The 19910-nt window shown below is 36.8% G+C and overlaps 3 protein-coding genes across 18 annotated transcripts; 2 read left to right on the top strand and 1 right to left on the bottom strand.

Annotated features, from left to right (window-relative positions):
* Positions 1–144: 144 nt before the first annotated feature.
* Positions 145–9975, bottom strand: LOC110809630 (adenine phosphoribosyltransferase-like protein, putative (DUF2358)). Of its 15 annotated transcripts, none has more exons than XR_015821853.1 (10): positions 9511–9663; positions 9244–9374; positions 8843–8949; positions 7772–7837; positions 7561–7643; positions 5490–5536; positions 5197–5275; positions 5009–5100; positions 3494–3889; positions 145–769 (listed from the first exon to the last, which is right to left on the bottom strand). XR_015821853.1 is itself a non-coding variant. In XM_088223529.1 (9 exons), exons 1-9 carry the CDS (start codon positions 9881–9883, stop codon positions 3579–3581), a joined length of 657 nt encoding a protein of 218 aa, XP_088079655.1. In that variant the 5' UTR covers positions 9884–9975; the 3' UTR covers positions 3386–3578. The 15 variants fall into 15 exon arrangements, 7 of the variants coding, with proteins under 7 accessions (XP_088079655.1, XP_088079652.1, XP_021891202.1 ...); XR_015821852.1 differs by having other exon boundaries at positions 3494–3594; XR_015821854.1 differs by lacking the exon at positions 145–769 and having other exon boundaries at positions 3386–3889; positions 5009–5112.
* Positions 1539–2792, top strand: LOC110809659 (uncharacterized). Its single transcript, XM_022035546.2, has one exon. It carries the CDS (start codon positions 1661–1663, stop codon positions 2675–2677), a length of 1017 nt encoding a protein of 338 aa, XP_021891238.1. The 5' UTR covers positions 1539–1660; the 3' UTR covers positions 2678–2792.
* DRT102 (DNA-damage-repair/toleration protein DRT102) lies at positions 9950–13619 on the top strand. 2 transcript variants are annotated; one of them, XM_022035508.2, is made up of 2 exons: positions 9950–10906; positions 13280–13619. In XM_022035508.2, exon 1 carries the CDS (start codon positions 9950–9952, stop codon positions 10898–10900), a length of 951 nt encoding a protein of 316 aa, XP_021891200.1. In that variant the 3' UTR covers positions 10901–10906; positions 13280–13619. The 2 variants fall into 2 exon arrangements, with proteins under 2 accessions (XP_021891200.1, XP_021891199.1); XM_022035507.2 differs by having other exon boundaries at positions 13271–13619.
* Positions 13620–19910: the final 6291 nt, after the last annotated feature.

The following is a 19910-nucleotide window of genomic DNA, read 5'->3' as shown; positions in this document are numbered from 1 at the left end:
GACATGGAAAATGTTGCTGAACATTGCATGCTTCAGCAATGATGCTTCTGCAGCAGCGACATGGGCTCCAATTATAATTAATACCATATATATATATATATACCATACTCTATACATATACTCAAATATATATATATATATAAATCCAGCTAAAAGTCATCAATTATGTGAGAAAGCTATTCATACACATATATAATTCAACAATGTCCATAAGTATATTGGACTAAACAAATTCATGCTTGCAAGAGTGTCTCACACACACACACACACACACACCATACTGTATACATACACTCAAATATATAAATATATTTAGAAATCCAGCTAAAAATCATTAATTCTGTGAGGAAGCTGTTTATACACATATATAATCAATCAACAATGTCCATAAGTGTGTTGGACTGAACAAATTCAAGCATGCAAGAGTGTCACACACACACACACATATATATATGCAAACACACACGCACACGCATGTATACACAAACATACTACAAGTATATACATATGAAAAAGTAATTACCATAAAGTTTTTTGAAAAGTAAATAATCAAACTCTTTAGTATTGCTTGTACTAATGAGGAAACAAAGGAAAACCATGTTCGTTAAAGAACAGGAAAAAGGAAGGAAAGAAAAAAGAAAGCAATAAATGAAAAAGGAAAGTAAAAGAAGCCATTTTTAGGTACGAAGAAAATCAGTCACCCTCTAATTGCGACCGAGAGAGAAGCAAGAGTGCAAACCAGCTCATTTTGATTTATATATATATATACCTATTTATAGACAAAATAAAAGCATCGTCAAAGGCGCAAATCAAGGAAGATCAAATGTATATATACATATATATATACATATTATCATCATCCTCAAAAATTGAGTACATTTTTTTTTTATGTGGATTAACTTTTGTCTTTTTGTTATCCAGCCTTTTTTCTTCTCTCTTTTGAAAATTTTAGAATTTATTTTTAATGTTAATAATATGTGTGTAACTATCTATTCATAAAATTAACAAGAAATTTAATAATTAAAATTATATTATTTCATTTAAAAATTATGAGTTTAAATATTTAATATTTATTTTATATATACAAAAATTTTAATTAAATTCATTCATTCATATAATTAACATACATTTGAAGATTATGAATCTAAATTTACGTAAAATTTATAATTTTATAAGATTATTATGAGTGATTAAATTATAATATTTAATTTAATAAATAATTCATTAATAAGTTACTAGAAATGAAGATATCAAGTTTTACATCATCCTCTTCCCTTATATATATCCCTATGACTAAAATAATAATAATAATAATAATAATAATGACATCATTTATTTTTCTTTTTTTGACCTTTGGTTAATGTTGTGATCCAACCCGATTTGCATTTTTCACTTCTTTTTATTTTCTTCAACGACTCAATTTCGGTTAAATAAATTATTATTATATATTCAAACACAACGTAAATGTTACTTTTAAATTAAAAACCATATATTCATATCAACACCTCATATATAAAACCCCACCACCTTCCCAAAACCTTACCCACTACTCTCTCTCTCTCTCTCTCTCTCTCTCTCTCTCTCTCTAGATATCAGAACTCAAAAGTTAAACGGTGTACTAAACTAGTTTCAGAGAGACTACGGGAGGTTGAAGACGACGATGATCCCAGCATGTTTCAGCCAACCAAACAGTCCCTCATCATCACCCAACTCACAACTCCCTTCTCAAAACCTCGTAACATGCATCTACCAAACCCTATTCCTCGACTCACCAACTCACCTCACACTCACCTGGTCTAAAACACCACTCTCCCATTCTCTCACCATCTACGCTGCAGACTCCTTCTCCATCACCATCTCCCTTAACCCTTCAAGCTTCTCCTTTTTCAGAACCCGACCCGCCTCCAAATCCATCTATCTTACCCACCACCAGCACTACAGCAAGATCAAGATCTACTGGGACTTCACTCGCGCCGTCTTCACCCACAACTCGGCCGAGCCCGACTCGTGCTTCTACGTCGCAGTTTCATGCAATGCCAAGCCGGAGTTCTTCCTCGGCGATCTCCAAGACGAGTTGAGTCGGAGGACCGGATTGGTTGTCCCCGCTCGGAAAATCGGCGAGCCAACTCTGCTGTCTCGGAGAGAGCATGTGTTTGGACGCAGGAGTTACGTGTCCCGGGCGGAGTTATTGGGGTCCAAACACGAGATAGGAATAGAGTGTAGCGGGGGAGCGTTGAAAGTAAAAGTGGATGGGGAGACGAGACTTGTTGTCAAAAGGCTGGCGTGGAAATTTAGGGGGAATCAGAGAATTTTTGTCGGGGGCACCGAGGTAGAATTTTTCTGGGACGTATTTAATTGGGTTCAAAATAACAATAAAAACAAGATTGACACAAGTAGTAATAGTTACGGAGTATTTATTTTTCAAATCGGAGATGGAGGGGTATGGCCGGAAATGGTAGGTCCGGAGAAAAAATTGATGAAGAAAAGCTTATCGGCATTGAAACCTAATAATGCATCTTCGTTGTCGTTGTCGTCATCGTCCCCGTCTGGCTCGAGTGTGTTGCAGTGGGCTGAGGAGAGCAGTGATGGTGGAAGGAGTTCATGTTCTTCATCAACTAGGTCTTGTGGGAGCAATGGAGGGTTCTCTTTGTTGTTGTATGCTTGGAGGAAGGATTAATTCAATAAGATTTTTTTTTTTTTAAAAATAATTTATTTGTTCTTCGATTATTTGGTTTAATATTCTTTATGGGGGTTTATGGATGCATTTGATGAGTTTTCTTTTTTGTAAATTTGTGGTGTATTATATCTCTTATATGTAAATAAATGCAACCATTTTTTCTTATGTTATAATGTGAAATTTCTTCAGGATATGATTGTTTCACTATTTGATTTAAGAAAATAATATGATTTTTTTAAAAGATAACAAAAAGTAATGCCTTAAAATTTTAAAATACCATATTCTAAATTAAATATAAAATTTTAAATAAAATACCATATCATATATATATATATATATATACTGTCTTAGAGGGGTGTGGATAATCTAACTATCTTCTAAGACTAATCCTACGAAATTCCAATAAGCAAATGGTCTAACTAAGTTGCACGTATATCACAATTAAAACTTGTAATTTTTAGGGTATATGTAAATTATTTTAAAATATTTTCTATGTTCTTTTTTCTGTAACATATTTTATGTATTAGAATTTTCACAGTGCGGTTATATTGGTAGTGAATATTTATCTGATGTTCGAAACAATAACTTGTGCATGTAAAATTTATTTAGACTATATAAATGTTTATACAATGGGATAAAAATAAATTTTTTAAATAATTTTAAGTAAAATCGAAAGGTTACTTTTAAAATCTTATTAATTCTAGTAGATTTAAAATATATACTTTCAATTTCAATTGAAATTATTCTAAAACCTAATATTTAAATGAAAAAAGAGTATAAAAAAAGTTACGTATCAGAAAAGTTCAAAATGCTTACTCATTAGGCCCACAGCGAGAATGGCACAGGACAGCTGCCACAGTAACGAGGGAGGCAGCCGAGGCAACAGCCATGCGCTCAGATGTCACCAAACTCCAGCACTAGCGCCATCACCACCATCACCACCACCAGCACCTAGGATTCTCAGTAAACTATCAGTTGATAATAAAGGTCTGAGAATTTGCAGATATGTTAGTTGTCTTTTATGATTATGAAGATATGGACTTTCTGCGCCATAAAACTGAGGGACCAAAACATCACCAATCATAAAAATATATTCTAGTTCTTCTTCATCACTTGTTTATATATTTATGCTCCCCTGTAATCATTACCCTTGTATGCTTCACTCCTTTATAATCATACCTGCCTTTTCCTTTTCTCTTCCGGCCCATTCCTCTGATCAAGAAATAGAATTACAATTTCTTTTAAGTGAAAATTTATATATTTCATGTGACAGATATATATATTACTCATAATACAATGTTTATAATCTGAACATCTAAAAATACACAGTAATTTAGAATCTATAACCTTATATAAAAAGAGAAATGTATCAACTATTCCAAAAATAAATATTTTTTTTCACTTTTCTTCTGGTGGTTGCAACACAGTACTGCATAGAATTTAAGCAACTAAGGACGGTGGAGTATTTCCTGGCTAGTGTCGCAAAAGAAATGTGATTGATATGTTTTCTAAGATTCAAATTATTACTATTACCGAGCTACTAAAAATAGGTAACATAGGTAGACAAGTTACCGAACCAATAGAACTTGGATACCGGGAGGTTCCAAGTGTCTACAATAACTATCTTTCACATAGCGCAGCTAATTCTAGAAAGCACATAACATTTTTAGAAGAGACCTAAAACTTCCCTAGCAACAAGTTTCTTTACCGCTCTTTGCTGCTATTGCTCAATCAGTCCTTGAACTTTGGCTATATTTAGAATAAATCAATTTTATTTTTATAATTCATTTGAAAATCAACACTTATTTTGACTATGTGATAATTGAGGTTCTTCACAAAATGACACTTATTTTGGGAGGAATCTCCACATTCTCATAGTTAAAATGAGTTTATTTTTTTCATATAAAGTTTGTTTGTTCTAAACAAAGTCTTAGTTTATAAAAGTTTGTTTGTTCTAAACAAAGTCCTAGTTTATAATTTCTTAACTATGTCAAATTTATTGCACTTTGGAGAAAGACAAATGGAGGTTATTGCTTTTTATACCACAAACAAAAATGTGCAATTGGCTGATAACTCAATCTTTCATGGTAAATAGAGAAGGTAACTAACCTACTAACTATAACTACTTTCACTCGGTCCAGATGTAGATAAGGCCTTGCTTTCTGCAGCCTGGATTATTTGAATGGTGGCAACTAGCCAAATATGGATTATAGATTTCAAGGAAAGAGATGAATAATAGAGTAGCATTATCAGAACTGAACACTAACAATAGACTCAAAAATTCTGCATCGGGCAACTTTCATATTTCTAAACTTTTGGAGATTGACTTACTAATAATAAGCAGGCCTTCCAAAACTTGGGGTGAAAATCTGTCCAATTGCTTGCAATGCAGAAACATTCCAGCTCTCAGCATGCCTAACAATCTTTCAAAGTAACTGTTCAAACAACAGTAAATCATAGCATATAGCAGACCAAATGTAAAAATTGATGTAGCAAAAAGGATTTGTTCTTAATCTTACTTTGAACTTGCTGTCTAAATCGTAGACTGTCTTTCCATCAATAGAAATAAGAGGCCTCCATGGGAGTTTCAAGTAAGTTCTGCAAATTCAAGATCTAATTTAAACAAATGGATGAAAGCCGTTGGAAATTAGGATGGAAGAAAACAAAACTGCATGCTTGAATTTGTGACGTTCTGTTAAGTTAATATCCTGATAGAATAATCTCTAAGCAACTCTATTTTTGAGAGTGTTTGGAGATGGCAAATTGAATGGCAAAATAATTCCATTAGTTTCTTGGTAAAAGTGTAAGGCACCTTAATTTCCATGTTGCAAGCACGAAGCTTTTCTCAGAATCTATGCCCTGCACATCAGTTATGTTATTTAGTACTTCCATTATAATGAACATATCTTATAATTAGAGAGAGAAATTATCAGAGAAAAAGAGGAAAAAGTTGTTGTTCAATCACAGCCATTTGACAAGTATACACTAAATTCCAAATATTTAGAGAGCTGATAGTATCTTTTAGAGAAGAGCCAAAAGAAAGGGCAATGAGATAGAAATCTCTGCCTTGGAGCTCCTTCATGGTTTGGAGATGCAATGAATTAAAGTATCCAGTAGATTTCCAGGACTTAGATATCGTTTTATTGTTAATAAAACCTAAACCACAAGCCAGACTCATCCTTAGCCAACAACTACAACGAAATTAAACTTAATCGAAGGACCAACAAAATAATAAAGTAGTGAAGGATCAATGGTCCCAAATCCTTAAACTAACATAGAAGTTCCTTACTCAAATTTATTTTTTCATATTTTAACATATACCTTCTCATGTGCAAGTGGGGATTTCGATCTTAGTAGTGTTACTTAAACCTAAGAAAAGTTACAATTTTTGATAAGTGAGTAATCAATAGGATTGCAGAAAAAAAAAAAAAAGACAGATTTTTCATGTCTCAAATATCAAATAATGAACAAAAGAAATAGCGAGTAATAATGATAAGATTTGAACCCAGAATCTGTGTTTTATGACGATATGAGTAATCATATTACTGAGGATGTTGTATAAAAAGTTCAAAATAAGTATTTATAAAGCAGCCTATGACTACAAAAGTGGGTGTGCAACAAGAGCATCATGGAACCGTAACTCATAGGTCTGGCATCTAATATAGCTCTCACACTTTATGATCAATTTTTCAAAAACTTAATTGATAGGAAAGGTTCCAACATATTATTCATATACTCATATTATATCTTAACATCACTCGCTTCATTATTCTACAGAACTAAGGTTCACTAGCTCTAGGCTATACAATAAAGGATAGTAGGAGAATGATTGAGAAGAAAAAGCTGCAGTTAGGTGATACATAACATTGTAAATGATTCTTCTATGATATTTAATTTACATCCTGAAATTATATTGCCATAAGTCTTATTTCAAAAAAAAAAAGAAAAATATTGCCATAAGTCCACACCTACAATATGAAATAAAGGGAAGACTTGTTCAGAGCCAGGTCAAAGACCTGCTAGTGTTAGGACAAATAAACATGTGTTGCGTCAAATATGTATCCAGGAGGTAATAACTAAAGTTAGTGTCACCGGAAACAGCTCTCCAGAGAAAGAGACAAGGAAGCCTGGCTAGTAAGTAGTAACCATGATAGAAGAAGACAAACTCCTTTCACCTCTGTAACTAGTAGCAAGCTCATTTAACCTCGCCACCAAGCTCAATTTATCCAACTTTCCTCTCTTCTAGAAAGACCCTAAGTACTAAATTTTCTTTTCTATAACTGATGCTGCAAAATTTGCCGCAAGTGTCCATGCTGCACAAGTAGAATGAATACGAAACTATTGAAACTAAGCAAGAGGGCGGAGAAGCCTAAAAACAAATGAAACTCATAATTACCGACGTTCTTTATAAAAGAATTATCTTAATCATTAAAAAAAATTACGATAACTATAAGCTATCCAGGTAGTAGAGAACTTCAATTATAATTGGTGTAGAACTAAAAGGAGCTCTTTGTACAAGTAACTTGACATTCAAGCTATTGGTAAACTAGCTTGAATCCATGGGTTCTAATAGAGGGTTACCTGAAGATTCATTACTTGTATCTACTTTTGAAAGCAATAATTAAAAGAACAGGTAAAACTGCCTACATGCTGATTGAAATAGGCAGAGAACTGCTTGGAGAACTTCCACTAAATCTTCTTCCAAAATCTTGTTTTCTCCAAAATGCAACATTAGATATGAGCAAGACCTACATTTGTGTGGTTTTCATTAGATTCTTTCCCTATAGCCATGTTCGTGGGAGAATGCATAATTAATTAGCAAAACACGGTTGATGACATGCTGTTAAACAAATGGAAATCAAACAACAATAAAGAATGGCTACCTTCTTGATGTCTTGCAACCCAATAGATGGTTGGTCAAAAAAGGGAACAAGCAATCTTAAGTTGCGTGCATACAACTCTGTCCCTGAATAGTCAAAGACCATAATATAAATGGATCAAATCTCATGTGGTTGGTGAAACAAATGGCACAAATAAGTTAAAGAGAGAGGGGTACTGATCCAGGGAGACTCACTCAGATTGTTTCCGAAATACCTTGGAATCTAATAGTTGGATCTTCAAAGATGCAGTCTTCTGCATAAAGTGAAGAAGTGAAAATTCCTGTTTCCATTGAAACAAAAGTTGTATTATTGACATAATCAAGCTGCATAAACATTTGTGATCCAATTGGTGAAATGTTATTTACTCGTGCCCTGCACCACCCCACCCCAACCTCTTCCATATGCAATGTTGCAGGTAGATTGTATATTAGAACAAACTCAAACCTAGAATTGGAAGAAAAAAGAAAAACGAAGAATCTACATGATAAAATAAGGGATAAGATTTCCAAATTGAACAGGGAATTCAAAGGAAGTGAAAAACTATGAACATATGCAAATATATAGGATGTCTTTGATGGCATCTGGCATGTATGCATCTGTGACTTAAATCTGTCTGCTTAAAAGTATAACCTGTGTTTTATTTTTCTTAAGAAAAGAACGGCCTTGGAACCAAAAAATGCCAAGCAGTTACACAGATTCAAAATGAATCACACCTCGGCGAGAAGGCATTGCATTTTCGTTTATTTGAATGCAACAGTTGTGCGATAAAACTACCCAAAATTTCCTTTCTTCTCTCTTCAATTATTCTTTTCTTTTCTAGCAGTCTACAATTATGCCGGAAGTAACCTCTGGGAATTCCTTTAAGATTGCTGCCACGAATTTTCAGATTATTGTTTCACTAGAAATATTACCAAATCTTATCAATAAAATTAAGATGGTTGGGGCAACTAATACCATAAAGTATTCCCTCTACTGTAAATTATAACATGCAATTAACTAGATTGATAACCCTAAACTCTATTTGAGCCCTTGCCACATTGAACTTCTTAAGTGATACTTCATAATTTGTGGACAGGACCCCCCAAGTTGTTTACTACTATGACTAAAAAGAAGAGGTCAATAAAACAATAATGTCCTGGAAAAGTAGTAACTCGGGAATGATATGCCTCTGAATAACTAACCTTAATTTAACCAAGGTCTAAATCAGGAACCGACCGTATCATATATGAAAAGGGAATAAAAAAGGAGAGAAGTGAAGGAAACAAAACTAATGCAACATGTATACCTGTAACAAAATAAGCATTCTCATAATCAGACTTGAGAACCATTACCACGTCATCAACACCCGAAACTGAGATCTCCTCTTTCGGTCTAGAGCTCACTGCATCCAATCTACACCATACATTCAAGAAAACAAGAAATTAAGCTACTTAGGTCTTAGTTAGAAAATTTGAAGTATTAATACAATTGATAACAATATTAAACAATACAACTAAAAGCTCCTAAATAGCCCTAACTAGGCTTCTTCTATAATGAAATCCGGAAGATCTACACTGAAAAAAGTACAACACAAGAAAAAAAAAAAGTTCATGCTAATGAAATTGTTTTCTTCTTCCTATTTGTTTGGTTTCCCCTCACATTCCGATGAACCAAAAAAAAAAAAAAAAACTAAATAACCTAGCGTACCTGTCTCTTGCGGCTGAGGAAGAGGAGAAGAGCCTCAAAAGCTCAGTGACTCCGCTAACTGCAAATTTCAATATCTTTGGGGTTCTCTTATCCGGTGCAACCGAGCAGCATCGTACGCCATGAATCCTCTGCTTTAATTTTTAAAAAATAAAAAAGAAAATTAGAATTAATTCGAAGAAGAAGAAGAAGAACAGTGAACTGTGATTGATCGACGGATTATGAGAAATTCAAAAACTCTTCTTCGTGATTGAAATTTAAAACAATTACTTTAAGATTGATCGTTGTATTAAAACGCGCGTTAGAACTGATTCCCGCCATTTCCTAATTCTCTGACAGAACCTCCGCCGGCATCTTATCCTATTACCAAGCTAATCCATGCATGTCTTCCCGTGTACAATCATTAATACGTCGCCGTTTTCAAGTTGGAGAGTGATATTTGAAGAGATTTAAAAATCAATAAATTATTATTATTTATATAAATTAATTTAAATTGAATTAGCTATACAATTTTAAAATAATTAAGAAATAAAATAAAAATATCTGAGATTTTATGGGACACGGGGAGCTACAAATAAGATACCGTAAAGCTTCTAATGCGTACCAGTGAAGAAGGTGACACTTCACACTGTAACGCCTTCATCTTCTCTCGCTCAAACCGCCCAGCTTCCAAAACCACCACATCAAATTCTCCACCACCACCGCGGTCATGGCCGCTTCCGTCGAAGTTTCCGATCGGCCGCTGAAAATCGTGGCCGGAGCCGATTCTTTCGGGGAGGTTCTGAAGGACGCGATGGTTGCTCATCTCCGCTCCCTCGGCATAGAGGTGGAAGACCTCGGGACTACCTCTTACTACTGCGCCGGCGAGGAAGTCGGCCGCCGCGTATCCGCTGCCGCCTCGTCCGGCTCCGACACTCACGAGACGCGTGGCCTCCTCGCTTGCGGGACCGGCGTCGGTGTCGCCATCTTCGCTAACAAATTTCCCGGCGTCTATGCCGCCACCTGCCTCACCGTCGCGGAGGCACGCAATACTCGCTCAATCAACAACTGCAACGTTCTCGCTCTCTCCGGCATGGCCACCGATCGTGAATCCGCTGTTGATATCGTCACCGCCTGGCTGAATACTCCTTTCAAGTCTCCTTGCCCTGCATCAGACAACGAGCCCTGGAACCCTGAGATCTCGACTTTCTTCGACAATTCTCTGGCGGAGATGGCCAAAATCGGCGAGAAAGACAACGAAAAGAAACAGAATCAGCAATCTATTTGTTCACTCTGTTGCTTGGCTGGGAATCGGCAACTCAATCCTATTGACATAATGCCTGGTTGTTCGATGAAGATTGTCAAGGAAAGCCCTACGTCGGCGATCGTGAGATTCGAGGCGGGGAGTGTTGAGCCGGCGCACCACCACACTTTCGGTCACGACTTGGTGGTGTTGAAGGGGAAGAAGAGTGTTTGGAATCTGAGTAAGAAGGAGAGGTACGATCTTAGCTCTGGTGATTACTTGTTTACACCTGCAGGTGATGTGCATAGAGTGAAGTATTACGAGGAGACAGAATTCTTCATCACCTGGGAGGGCGGCTGGGACATTTTCCTCGACGAGGATCTTGAGGCTGCCAAGAAGGCTTTGGAGGAGGAGTTACGTGTTAATGGATTGGCTTAAGTTTAGGTGGGTATTGATGAATTTCATGTTTCTTACCTGTGATTACTTGTGTATGTGTATTGAGGATGTGTAGAGAATCGAATATGTTGTTTGCTGAGAAGTTATCTGCAAGGGTCTGTCGTTCTCTGTGATTAAAAAAATAATAATGATAAGTAGTGTGCAGAAGCTTCTCGTTGATTATTGTGCATGACTAAGTTTGTACTGTTATTATATCTTTAAGAAAGGTGTTCCTATATCATTTTATATATGGCTTTTCTGGGTGGCATATCATGAAAACTTGACTCTGGTTGTACACTCTGTTTTTGTTTATTAAGCTGGAAAAACATTGGAGGAATGTTATGGTGGCACAGTAAGATTAGTCCATTGCATGAGCTACAAGAACTCTTTAAATGGAAAATTAGTAAGTGTTCCAGTAACAAATTGAGTTGAGATATTCAACAACTTAAGTTTCTGACAAATGTTAAGATGAACCGGTGCCCTAATTAATCTGTGCTCTGGCAATACCAAATAATTCCTATTGCGATCTACGACTTTAGTTGTAAGCCATGATCTTTTGTCGGTAGCATTATGGACCTTTGGGTTATATGGTATTCACCACCAGCTTTCGTTAAGCTTGGAAGATATTGAAGTGGAGAATAGTTGGTACATATTTGAGAAACTGAAATTCTTGTCTTCATATTGTTCGCCGGAACTCCATCTTCATGTATTAATGCAGAAATGATCTTTTTTGTGGTGATCTTTAGCTTGTTTCTCTCATCATCAAATTTTCTGTCAATATTGAAAGTTATTGTATAATATCAAGGTCCGGAATTTGGTCCGGGATCAATTTTTGTATTTAGATAAACAAAAATTTATTTATAAATTAATTTAATTTAATTTTTGGTAGAATTTATTGAAAAAATAAGTTAGCGATGTAATCGAAAATAATTTTGAATTTGGGTTTGAAGAGTGTTTTTGAAAGAAAAATTAGAAATAGATGATCAAAGTGCAAATAGAAAAAACTGACGAACCAGAGCACGCCATGTGGCAAGACATGCTGACGTCGGTGCCACGGAAGCAATCCGCATGTCCCACGATCAGATGGCTCAGGATCGATCCCGCGCGCGTGGATGACTCATGTTTGTTTCTCCCTTAATCGCGATCGGACGGTTCAGATTCATTTCCTCATTAAGCGTGATCGGACGGACGAGATCGATCACGATAGATGACCCAGATCAATGCGGGATGAATATAAATATTTCGCATCACACAAAAACCCAAACCCTAGTCACCAGCCCCCGCAAGAGAAGAAAAATCAGACACTAGAGAAGGAGACCGACCGCCGACCGTCGCTGCACCGGAGTCACCGCTGGCCGCCGAAAAAGGTAAAAATTTTTTCTACTTGCTTATAATTCGATTCCGAGCACCTCTGTGGCCAAATCGGAGCAAAAGGGACGGCGGATAAGCCGAAAACCGCAGATAAAGCTCGGCGGAGCCATCACGGCCAAAACTCCAAAACCCCTCCAATGAGCCCCTTCCTGATTCCTGTTTCACGTAATTTTTCGATCATTATGTTCACCGTCCTTTTCTGTATAGATTAGCCGAAGAAAGAATCTCAGTTGTAAAGGAGGATCGGCGGAGCCGTCGCACTCAGAGGTCTCCTCCGCTGGTAGGTTTGGTTTTTTTTGTAATTTTTCGGCCAACTAAGGCCCCTAACGTGTTTTTCTGCTGGGATACGGCCAAAATTGGCTAGGTTGAAGCAAACTACCGTCGTAGGCGGCAGAACCGACATCGAAGCACGGCGGCAGCGCCATGCTGAAACCCCAAAATTGGCTATAATAAATTTTAGACACTGATTTTAGATTTCTGTGGTATTTTTAGATATGTGACGAGTGTTTTGAATTTCGTAGAAAAAATTCAGGAAATCTGGTAATCGTTAGGAGATGTAGTAGGCAGAGCGACGTCTCGAAACACCAATCCAGGTAAAGATCTCTCATCATATTTTTCGTTACGGTAAATTGAGGATTAACAATGTATAATTTTGTGTTTTTATGAAAAATTAGAAAGCCCTAAAAATAATTATAAGTTACTAGTGGAGCCAAAACCGATTAGTGCACATTTATCTTAATTCCCAGTTTATTTTCGTGTACTGCCTAAATTGCTAATTATTGCATTGTGCATGCTTACATTGATAGTTTGTATAGTCTTCTCGATTATTTGGGTTAATTAGTTCCTTCTTGTATGATTTATCTGGTTATATAATTACTCGATTATTGGTTGTGATAAATTTAATCTCTTGCTTAAATGCCGTTTTATTGATTTGTAAATATAAAATGAGATATTGGTATTACGTGGTTGATTGTTATATTGATGGAAATCTGTATGTGAAAGACTTATTAGGTACTCGAGAAAGGGCGGACGGGCCCGATACATAGAGAACTCTACCATGAACGTTACCTCAGTCGGACGGGGTTGGGAAGTCCTTTACCAGTAAGGTTTGGCAGATATGGTTCACCCTTATATTGGACAGGGTATCGAGGTGGTAGAATGTTTGGCGCCCATTACCGGAATGGGTATGGGAATGGCCGGTTAAATGTTTAATTAGTTATGGGGTTCACGAGTAGGGGGACATCCCTATGGACCTTTAGGGGTACTGGTAAGCGAGTAAAAAATAGAAAGTGATCGTCTCTTATTGTCTTATATGTGAAAATAAAAAAAAATATATGAATATGGATTTTCATATGTTGTTTTTCAAAAAACTTGTTACGTAAATACGAAATAAATAGTTTTTTTATATTAAATGAATTTACATTAAATTAAGGGTTCCATTAGTTGTTTTTCTGATTTTTTTTTATCAATCTTCAGTTTTCTATATCTGTGATTAGTGTGATATTCTTACTGGGATAGTGTAGCTCACCATTTTATTAATTATTCCATATCAAGAGGGCCAAAATCTAAATTTCGATCAACAAGAAGGTTGCGACTAGTTCACCACCCGAACTCTCTTCAAAAGCTAGTGAAGGTCGTTATAGGGTGCTTAATTATTCGCTTTTCGTTTATTTTTTTAATTTCTATTTATTCTTTTATAAAGGACATTCCTGCAATTCTATTTGACATTCTAAATTATTGTATAAGAAATATAAACCCTAACTCTATTATTCGCTTCCGCATTTAATTTATAAATTTATTTCTATTTAAATTCCAGACTATTACATATTGTGTAGTGGAGCATGTACTTCCATTATTTAGCAGCATTGTCTTGAAGTATCATATATAGAGACAATTCTGAGCCAATTTGTTGTCAACCTTGTCTCCATGACTTAAATTAGTTCTGTCACCAACTGAAATTGTTAAGCCATTAGGCAACAATAGATAGACAGAGTGAACCAATATATATAAATCATTACAGGATATTGTACTTGTTTGATATAAGATCTATGATTTCGTTTCCGACAATGCACCAACATTATAGTCATTAGGCACTTTTACCTTCTTAGATAGGATGCCTCGATATATATATGTAAGTCATTACATGATATCGTATTTGTTTGATTTCATGTCAGATTACCTTAAGTTCACCATTACTATGTATTTTGCTTATAGATTGGATGACAAAGGGATCAATTTTCCTAAGCCATTTAAGATTTTGGACAAATGATATATTTTATTCATGACACTTCTTAAGGCTCAAAAGAAGGACAATGCAGCTACTACAATATCCAGGTTTTTTTTTTTTCCTTTTCTCGGAGGGAGAGATTGGAACCTAAGTTGCCAAATCTCTCTAAAAGGATAGATAAGAAGGAGAGTAACTTGCCATATCTTAGTCTAATCCACAGCTTGTAACTCATCTGCTTCTTTTCTATTAACATTTTTGTTCCCATTTTTTCTCTTGGGAATGATCTTTCTCCATTCTTTTCCAGAGAATAGAAGGCAATGAGATCTAAGAATTCCTGCAACTATCTAGGTTTTCTTCTCGTACTTGTAGTAATATAGAAATATGCAACTTTTATAATATGTTTGCTCAAGACTGTGTATGCATATATTATTATATAATAAACAATAAATTAATATGCCATGCAAATATAATATATGTTCATAGTTGTTCTGAACTTGTCTTTTTCTGCATGTAATGAAACTGAATTAAATGGAGATATAGAAAAGAAACCAATTCTGTGTAATGCCCAAGTTTAAATTTAATGTGAATTAAGTTAATTTAAATGTATTTTTTTTTTAATTTTTAATTTTAATTTAGAGTAAAAATGAAGTAAATTTGATGGAGAATGAAATTGAAAATAATTTTGGAAAAAAATAGTAAAAATTTGGGTTCTGTGGGTATTTTTGAAAGAAAAATCGAAAACCGGAAGTCGAAATATAATTTAGAAAAGTTTTGTCACGTAGGATGCCCTGTCAGCAGTCCCGACAAATCAGGACGCATCGCGTGACAACGGGCGCTGACGCGGTGCCACGCGGGTGATCCACGTGCCCTCGATCGAACGACTCATATCCATTCCTGCGTGCACGGACGGCCCGGATGCATTTTCTCCCCAAACGCGACTGGACGGTTAGATTTAAACACGATCGGACGGTTCAGATTAGATCGCGATGAACGGTTCAGATTCACTCCCTATTTAATCGCGATCAGACAGTTCAAATCAAACGCGATTGACGGTCCAGATTAAAAGAAGACAAGTATAAATAATCCTCTTCACACCAAACCCTAACCCTAGCCGCAAGTCGCCCTCACCGGAGAAGAAGACCCAGTCGTCGCCGCACCGGAGCCCTTTTCGATCGTCAAAAAAGGTTAAAAAAATTTCTTTGCTCGGAATTCAATTTTAAACACCTCTATGACCAAATTGGAGTAAAAGGACTGCCCAATTGGTCAGAAACTGCCGGCAAAGTCCGGCGGCGCCACCGCAGGGAATTTCATAAAATGCCTATGATGAGGCATTTTTCGATTTTCATTCGGTGTAATTTTTCTACCATTGTGATCACCATTTCCTTCTCTACATGTTGACTAGAGCAAAACAGCCAATCGCAATTTGAGCTGGAAGAGCCGCAGCACCAGAGAGCCCCACCGCCGGTGAATTGTAATTTTTTTTTATTTTTTCGACCAACTGAGGCCCCTTAACGTGTTTTCTCGTAGGGATCTATACAAAATCAGCTGAAAACAACTGACACGAGGCGGACCGTCGCCGAAGCACGACAGAACCGCCGTGCTGGAATTTCAGAATTGGCCAAAATTGGACCCTGGGGTTGATTTTGAGTTTTTTGGGACATTTGTAGGTACTTATAGTGCATTTTAATTTCCGAAAAAAAATTCAGGGAACCTGGGGACCGCCAGTAGGCGCAGTCAACAGTTTAGCCTTTCGGACATCAAATTGAGTAAGAATTTCTCACCCTATCTTTTGTTATGGAATTGAAGTTTAATTTTAAATAATATGGTATTTCGTAAAACTTATAAAATATCTATAATTAATTGCGGGTTACTAACAGAGTCAAAACCGGAAATTGATTTCTGTTGATTTATTTTATAGTATTAAATGCATGATAGTATCTGATTTATTGCTTTTATGGTTTGAATGCATGTATTGTTGTCTTATGTGACTACTGTTAAATTGAAAAACCGAGATATGATTGCATTCCCTTATGCATGTTTGTTTATTTATGTGATTAAGATTGATTTAGAAAATGGAGACTAAAGGAAAACGGAAAAATTGTGTGATTAAGTGAATGAATGAAACGACAGCCTTACTGGATATCTTAAGAGATGGTAAACGGACCGGGTATAATAAGGAACCTTACCGTGAACGTTGTCTCATACCAAACGGGGTATCAAGACTTGGTAATTTGGCATTTATACCGGATGGAGTATGGGAACTGCCCGTTTCACCCTGATACTGGACGGGGTATTGAGGTTTAATGATTTGGCACTCATACCAGACGGGATGTGGAGACGGCCCTTTAATTGAGAATGTTGAAGGAAATGGTTTACGCGTAGCGGGAATATCCCTATGAACCCCCATGAATATCAGTTGGCTGATAAAATGAAAGGTTATTGTTTGATTTATTGAATATGGATTTATAATGTGTACCTGAATTGCATATGAAATCATAATAAGTGTCATGTTTTTGTCTTTATATGTAACGACCCCGGAAATTTAAAATGAAATATGTGTATTAAAAATGTCAAATGCGGAAGCGAAGTCAAAATTTCGATTAACATCCCTTACACTAAAACCAAAAACATGCTCAAAATATAAAAGATCAAACTAACTAAAAGAGAGACTCGAAAGTAAAAGCTTTGAATATGACTATGGAGTCTTTAGGCGTCCCCTTCGTCGTCTTCATGCGGGACGGGCTCGGGAACAATGTCTTCTTGATCTGAAATGATTAAATAAAGGATAAGCTACACTAGCCCAGTAAAGACATCACGATATCTCACCGTCACGGAGGTAAAGGTGGGTAGAAAACACAAAAAGACCAATGGAGCATGATTTACAACAAATCCTTTTATTAATAATAAAACATTTACCATCCACTTACCTCGGTGAAATTCATAAAACGATATACGAAAGCAATAACATTATCATCATCATGAAATCATATAAACTGCATAACATAATACTTATCACGCCTTTTGTAATTCAATCATTACACAACATATTTTCCTCATTTACTAGCCTACTAGTATCCATGGGGATCCATAGGGGTCCCGCTACCCGTTACCCTTAACACTTGTAATCAGATTCCAGGACCGTCCCCATAACCCGTCCGGTATGAGCGCCAAAACTATAAACCTCAATACCCCTCCGGTATGAGGGTGAAACGGGTCGTCCCCATACCCCGTCCGGTATTGGCGCCAAAACACATAGGGTCTCCATACCCCGTCCGGTATGAGAGACCACAATCCCGGTAGGGTTCCCTACGGACCCGGTCCGTCCACCATCTCCCAGGATATCTAGTCAGGCTGACCACATTATACAATTATCAATCCACATAATCTTTCATTCTCCTTTTCCTCAGTCAGCATCATCAATTCACATACAAACAAGCAAAACAGTAATTTATGCCAAACAGACAACATACAGCATCGGTATCTCAGTCATTCAACCCATAATCAATAAAACAGTAAAATATGTACACGAAACTATGAAATGAAAACATCAGACCTCATACTGCATTTAAAACTGTAAAATAGGTCAAATAACAGTTAACCGACAAACACACTAGACTCGGGCTCCATTAGCGACCTTAAGCAATTTCACACATTCGTTGATTCAAGAAATACCGTTTTATCATTATTGAACTTTAATACCGTGATAGGAAATAGGGTGAGGGGTCCTTACTCATTTCGGGGTCCGAACACGGCTTCACAATGCGCCTACAGGTTGTCCCTAATTTTCCCTAAATTTTTTTCGGGGAACTGAAACGCACTACGGTACCTGCACGTGTTCCAAAAAATCCCAAATTAGGCCCAAGGCCCCTTTTTGGCCAATATTGCAATTCCGGCACGGCGGCTCCGGCGTGCTCCGGCGACGGTGCCGCCGCTTGCGGCGGCGATTCACCTCGGGTTGGCCGTTTTCGGCCGTTTCCGGCCGAATTCGGCCACACTTGCATCAGTCCCTGCGATAAAACAACCCTAGGGCCCTCGGGGGGCCAAAAAATTACGGAAAACCGAAGCTTACCGGCGGCGGTGCTCTCGGGTGCGGCGGCTCTCCGGTGAGGTTCGTGTTTTGGTGATTCAGCTCCGATCAACCTGTAGAGAAAAGAATGGTGATCACGGTGATATAAAAATTGCATCAAACGGAGGCCGGGAAGGGCCTCATCGGAGGCAAAAACCGAGGAGGGGCACGGCGGCGCCGCTGGGTTTCGGCCGTGTTTTCCGGCCGTTTGGCCGGGATTTTGGCTCTGATTTGACCACAGGGGAAATCAGCGTGGAAAAATGAGTCGGGGGTATGAAATTTACCTCGATCGGCGGTCGGAAATCTCCCCGGTGTGGCGGCGGGTGGCGGCAGCCGGCTTCTCCGGCGAGGGCAGGCGGCTAGGGTTTTTGTGGTCAGGTGTGGGGGTTCTATTTATACCCTTTTGCCTTTTGATCTCAGCCGTTCATTTTGATTTAATATAGGCCGTCCGTTTTTTATTGAATCTAGGTCGTCCGTGCGATTGCATCTGGGCCGTCCGTGCGCACGCTTGATCTGAGCCATCCGATCGCGCGTACGCGGATCGCCAACGTGGCCCGTCCCCAGTCGACGTGGTCTTACCACGTGGCAGGTCCTGGTTGGTCAGGACTGCTGACGTGGCTGCTGACGTGGCACTCTTTTAAAAAAAAAACTTAATAAAAATAATTAATAATAAAATAACAAAATTTCCCAATTTTCCGGGCGTTACATTATAGGTTGCTTTTATAAATCTCGCTGCAGTAAGTGAATAGTAAATAGTTTTATTATTAAGAAATGTATTTGTTTAATTAAGTGCTCCATTAGTTGTTTTGATTTTATACCAACCTTCATTTCTGTATCGGTGAGTATCGTGATATTCTTATTGGGGTAGTATAGCTCATCCCTTATTTAATCATTTCAAATCAAGAGAATCAGGATTCAGAACTCGATCCACAAGAAGGTTGCAAATAAGATACCAATTTTATTTATTTTTTTATTTTTTTATATTTCCTTCAAAAAGTTAATTCTCATAGCACTATTTAGGGCTTTAAGTTTATGTATAAGGAATGTAAATCTTAACTATTTATTTCGCTTCCGTATTTAAGTTATAATTTATTTCCTTAAGCATTCTGGGGTCATTACACCCTGTGTTTTAGAAAGATTATTCGCTTATTTTTAATGGTTATGAAGTTTTTCCCCAAAGGTTTACAATTATTGAGGGCACTATCTTTTCGAATTAATATTCTTTACTTTTAATTAAGATAATTTATATGCATAATTTTTAAGATAAAATTAAGGAAATTAAAAAAAAAACATTACTCATTTTTTAAATATAATTTTTATTTTCTGTATTTCAGAAATTTCTAATTTCC

This window comes from Carica papaya, chromosome 6 (genome assembly GCF_054855325.1).
Source record: "Carica papaya isolate Zhongbai chromosome 6, ASM5485532v1, whole genome shotgun sequence".
Classification (NCBI taxonomy): domain Eukaryota; kingdom Viridiplantae; phylum Streptophyta; class Magnoliopsida; order Brassicales; family Caricaceae; genus Carica; species Carica papaya.
This window is presented reverse-complemented; position numbering and strand designations above follow the sequence as displayed.

Coding starts and splice junctions, on each gene's coding strand:
- DRT102 (XM_022035508.2), top strand. CDS start 9,950: ATGGCCGCTTCCGTCGAAGTTTCCGATCGGCCGCTGAAAATCGTGGCC.
- LOC110809659 (XM_022035546.2), top strand. CDS start 1,661: ATGATCCCAGCATGTTTCAGCCAACCAAACAGTCCCTCATCATCACCC.
- LOC110809630 (XM_022035509.2), bottom strand. CDS start 9,561: ATGGCGGGAATCAGTTCTAACGCGCGTTTTAATACAACGATCAATCTT. Junction 5,276..5,489: donor CTTGCAACATGGAAATTAAG/GTGCCTTACACT, acceptor TTGAATTTGCAG/AACTTACTTGAAACTCCCAT. Junction 5,101..5,196: donor ATTTAGACAGCAAGTTCAAA/GTAAGATTAAGA, acceptor TTACTTTGAAAG/ATTGTTAGGCATGCTGAGAG.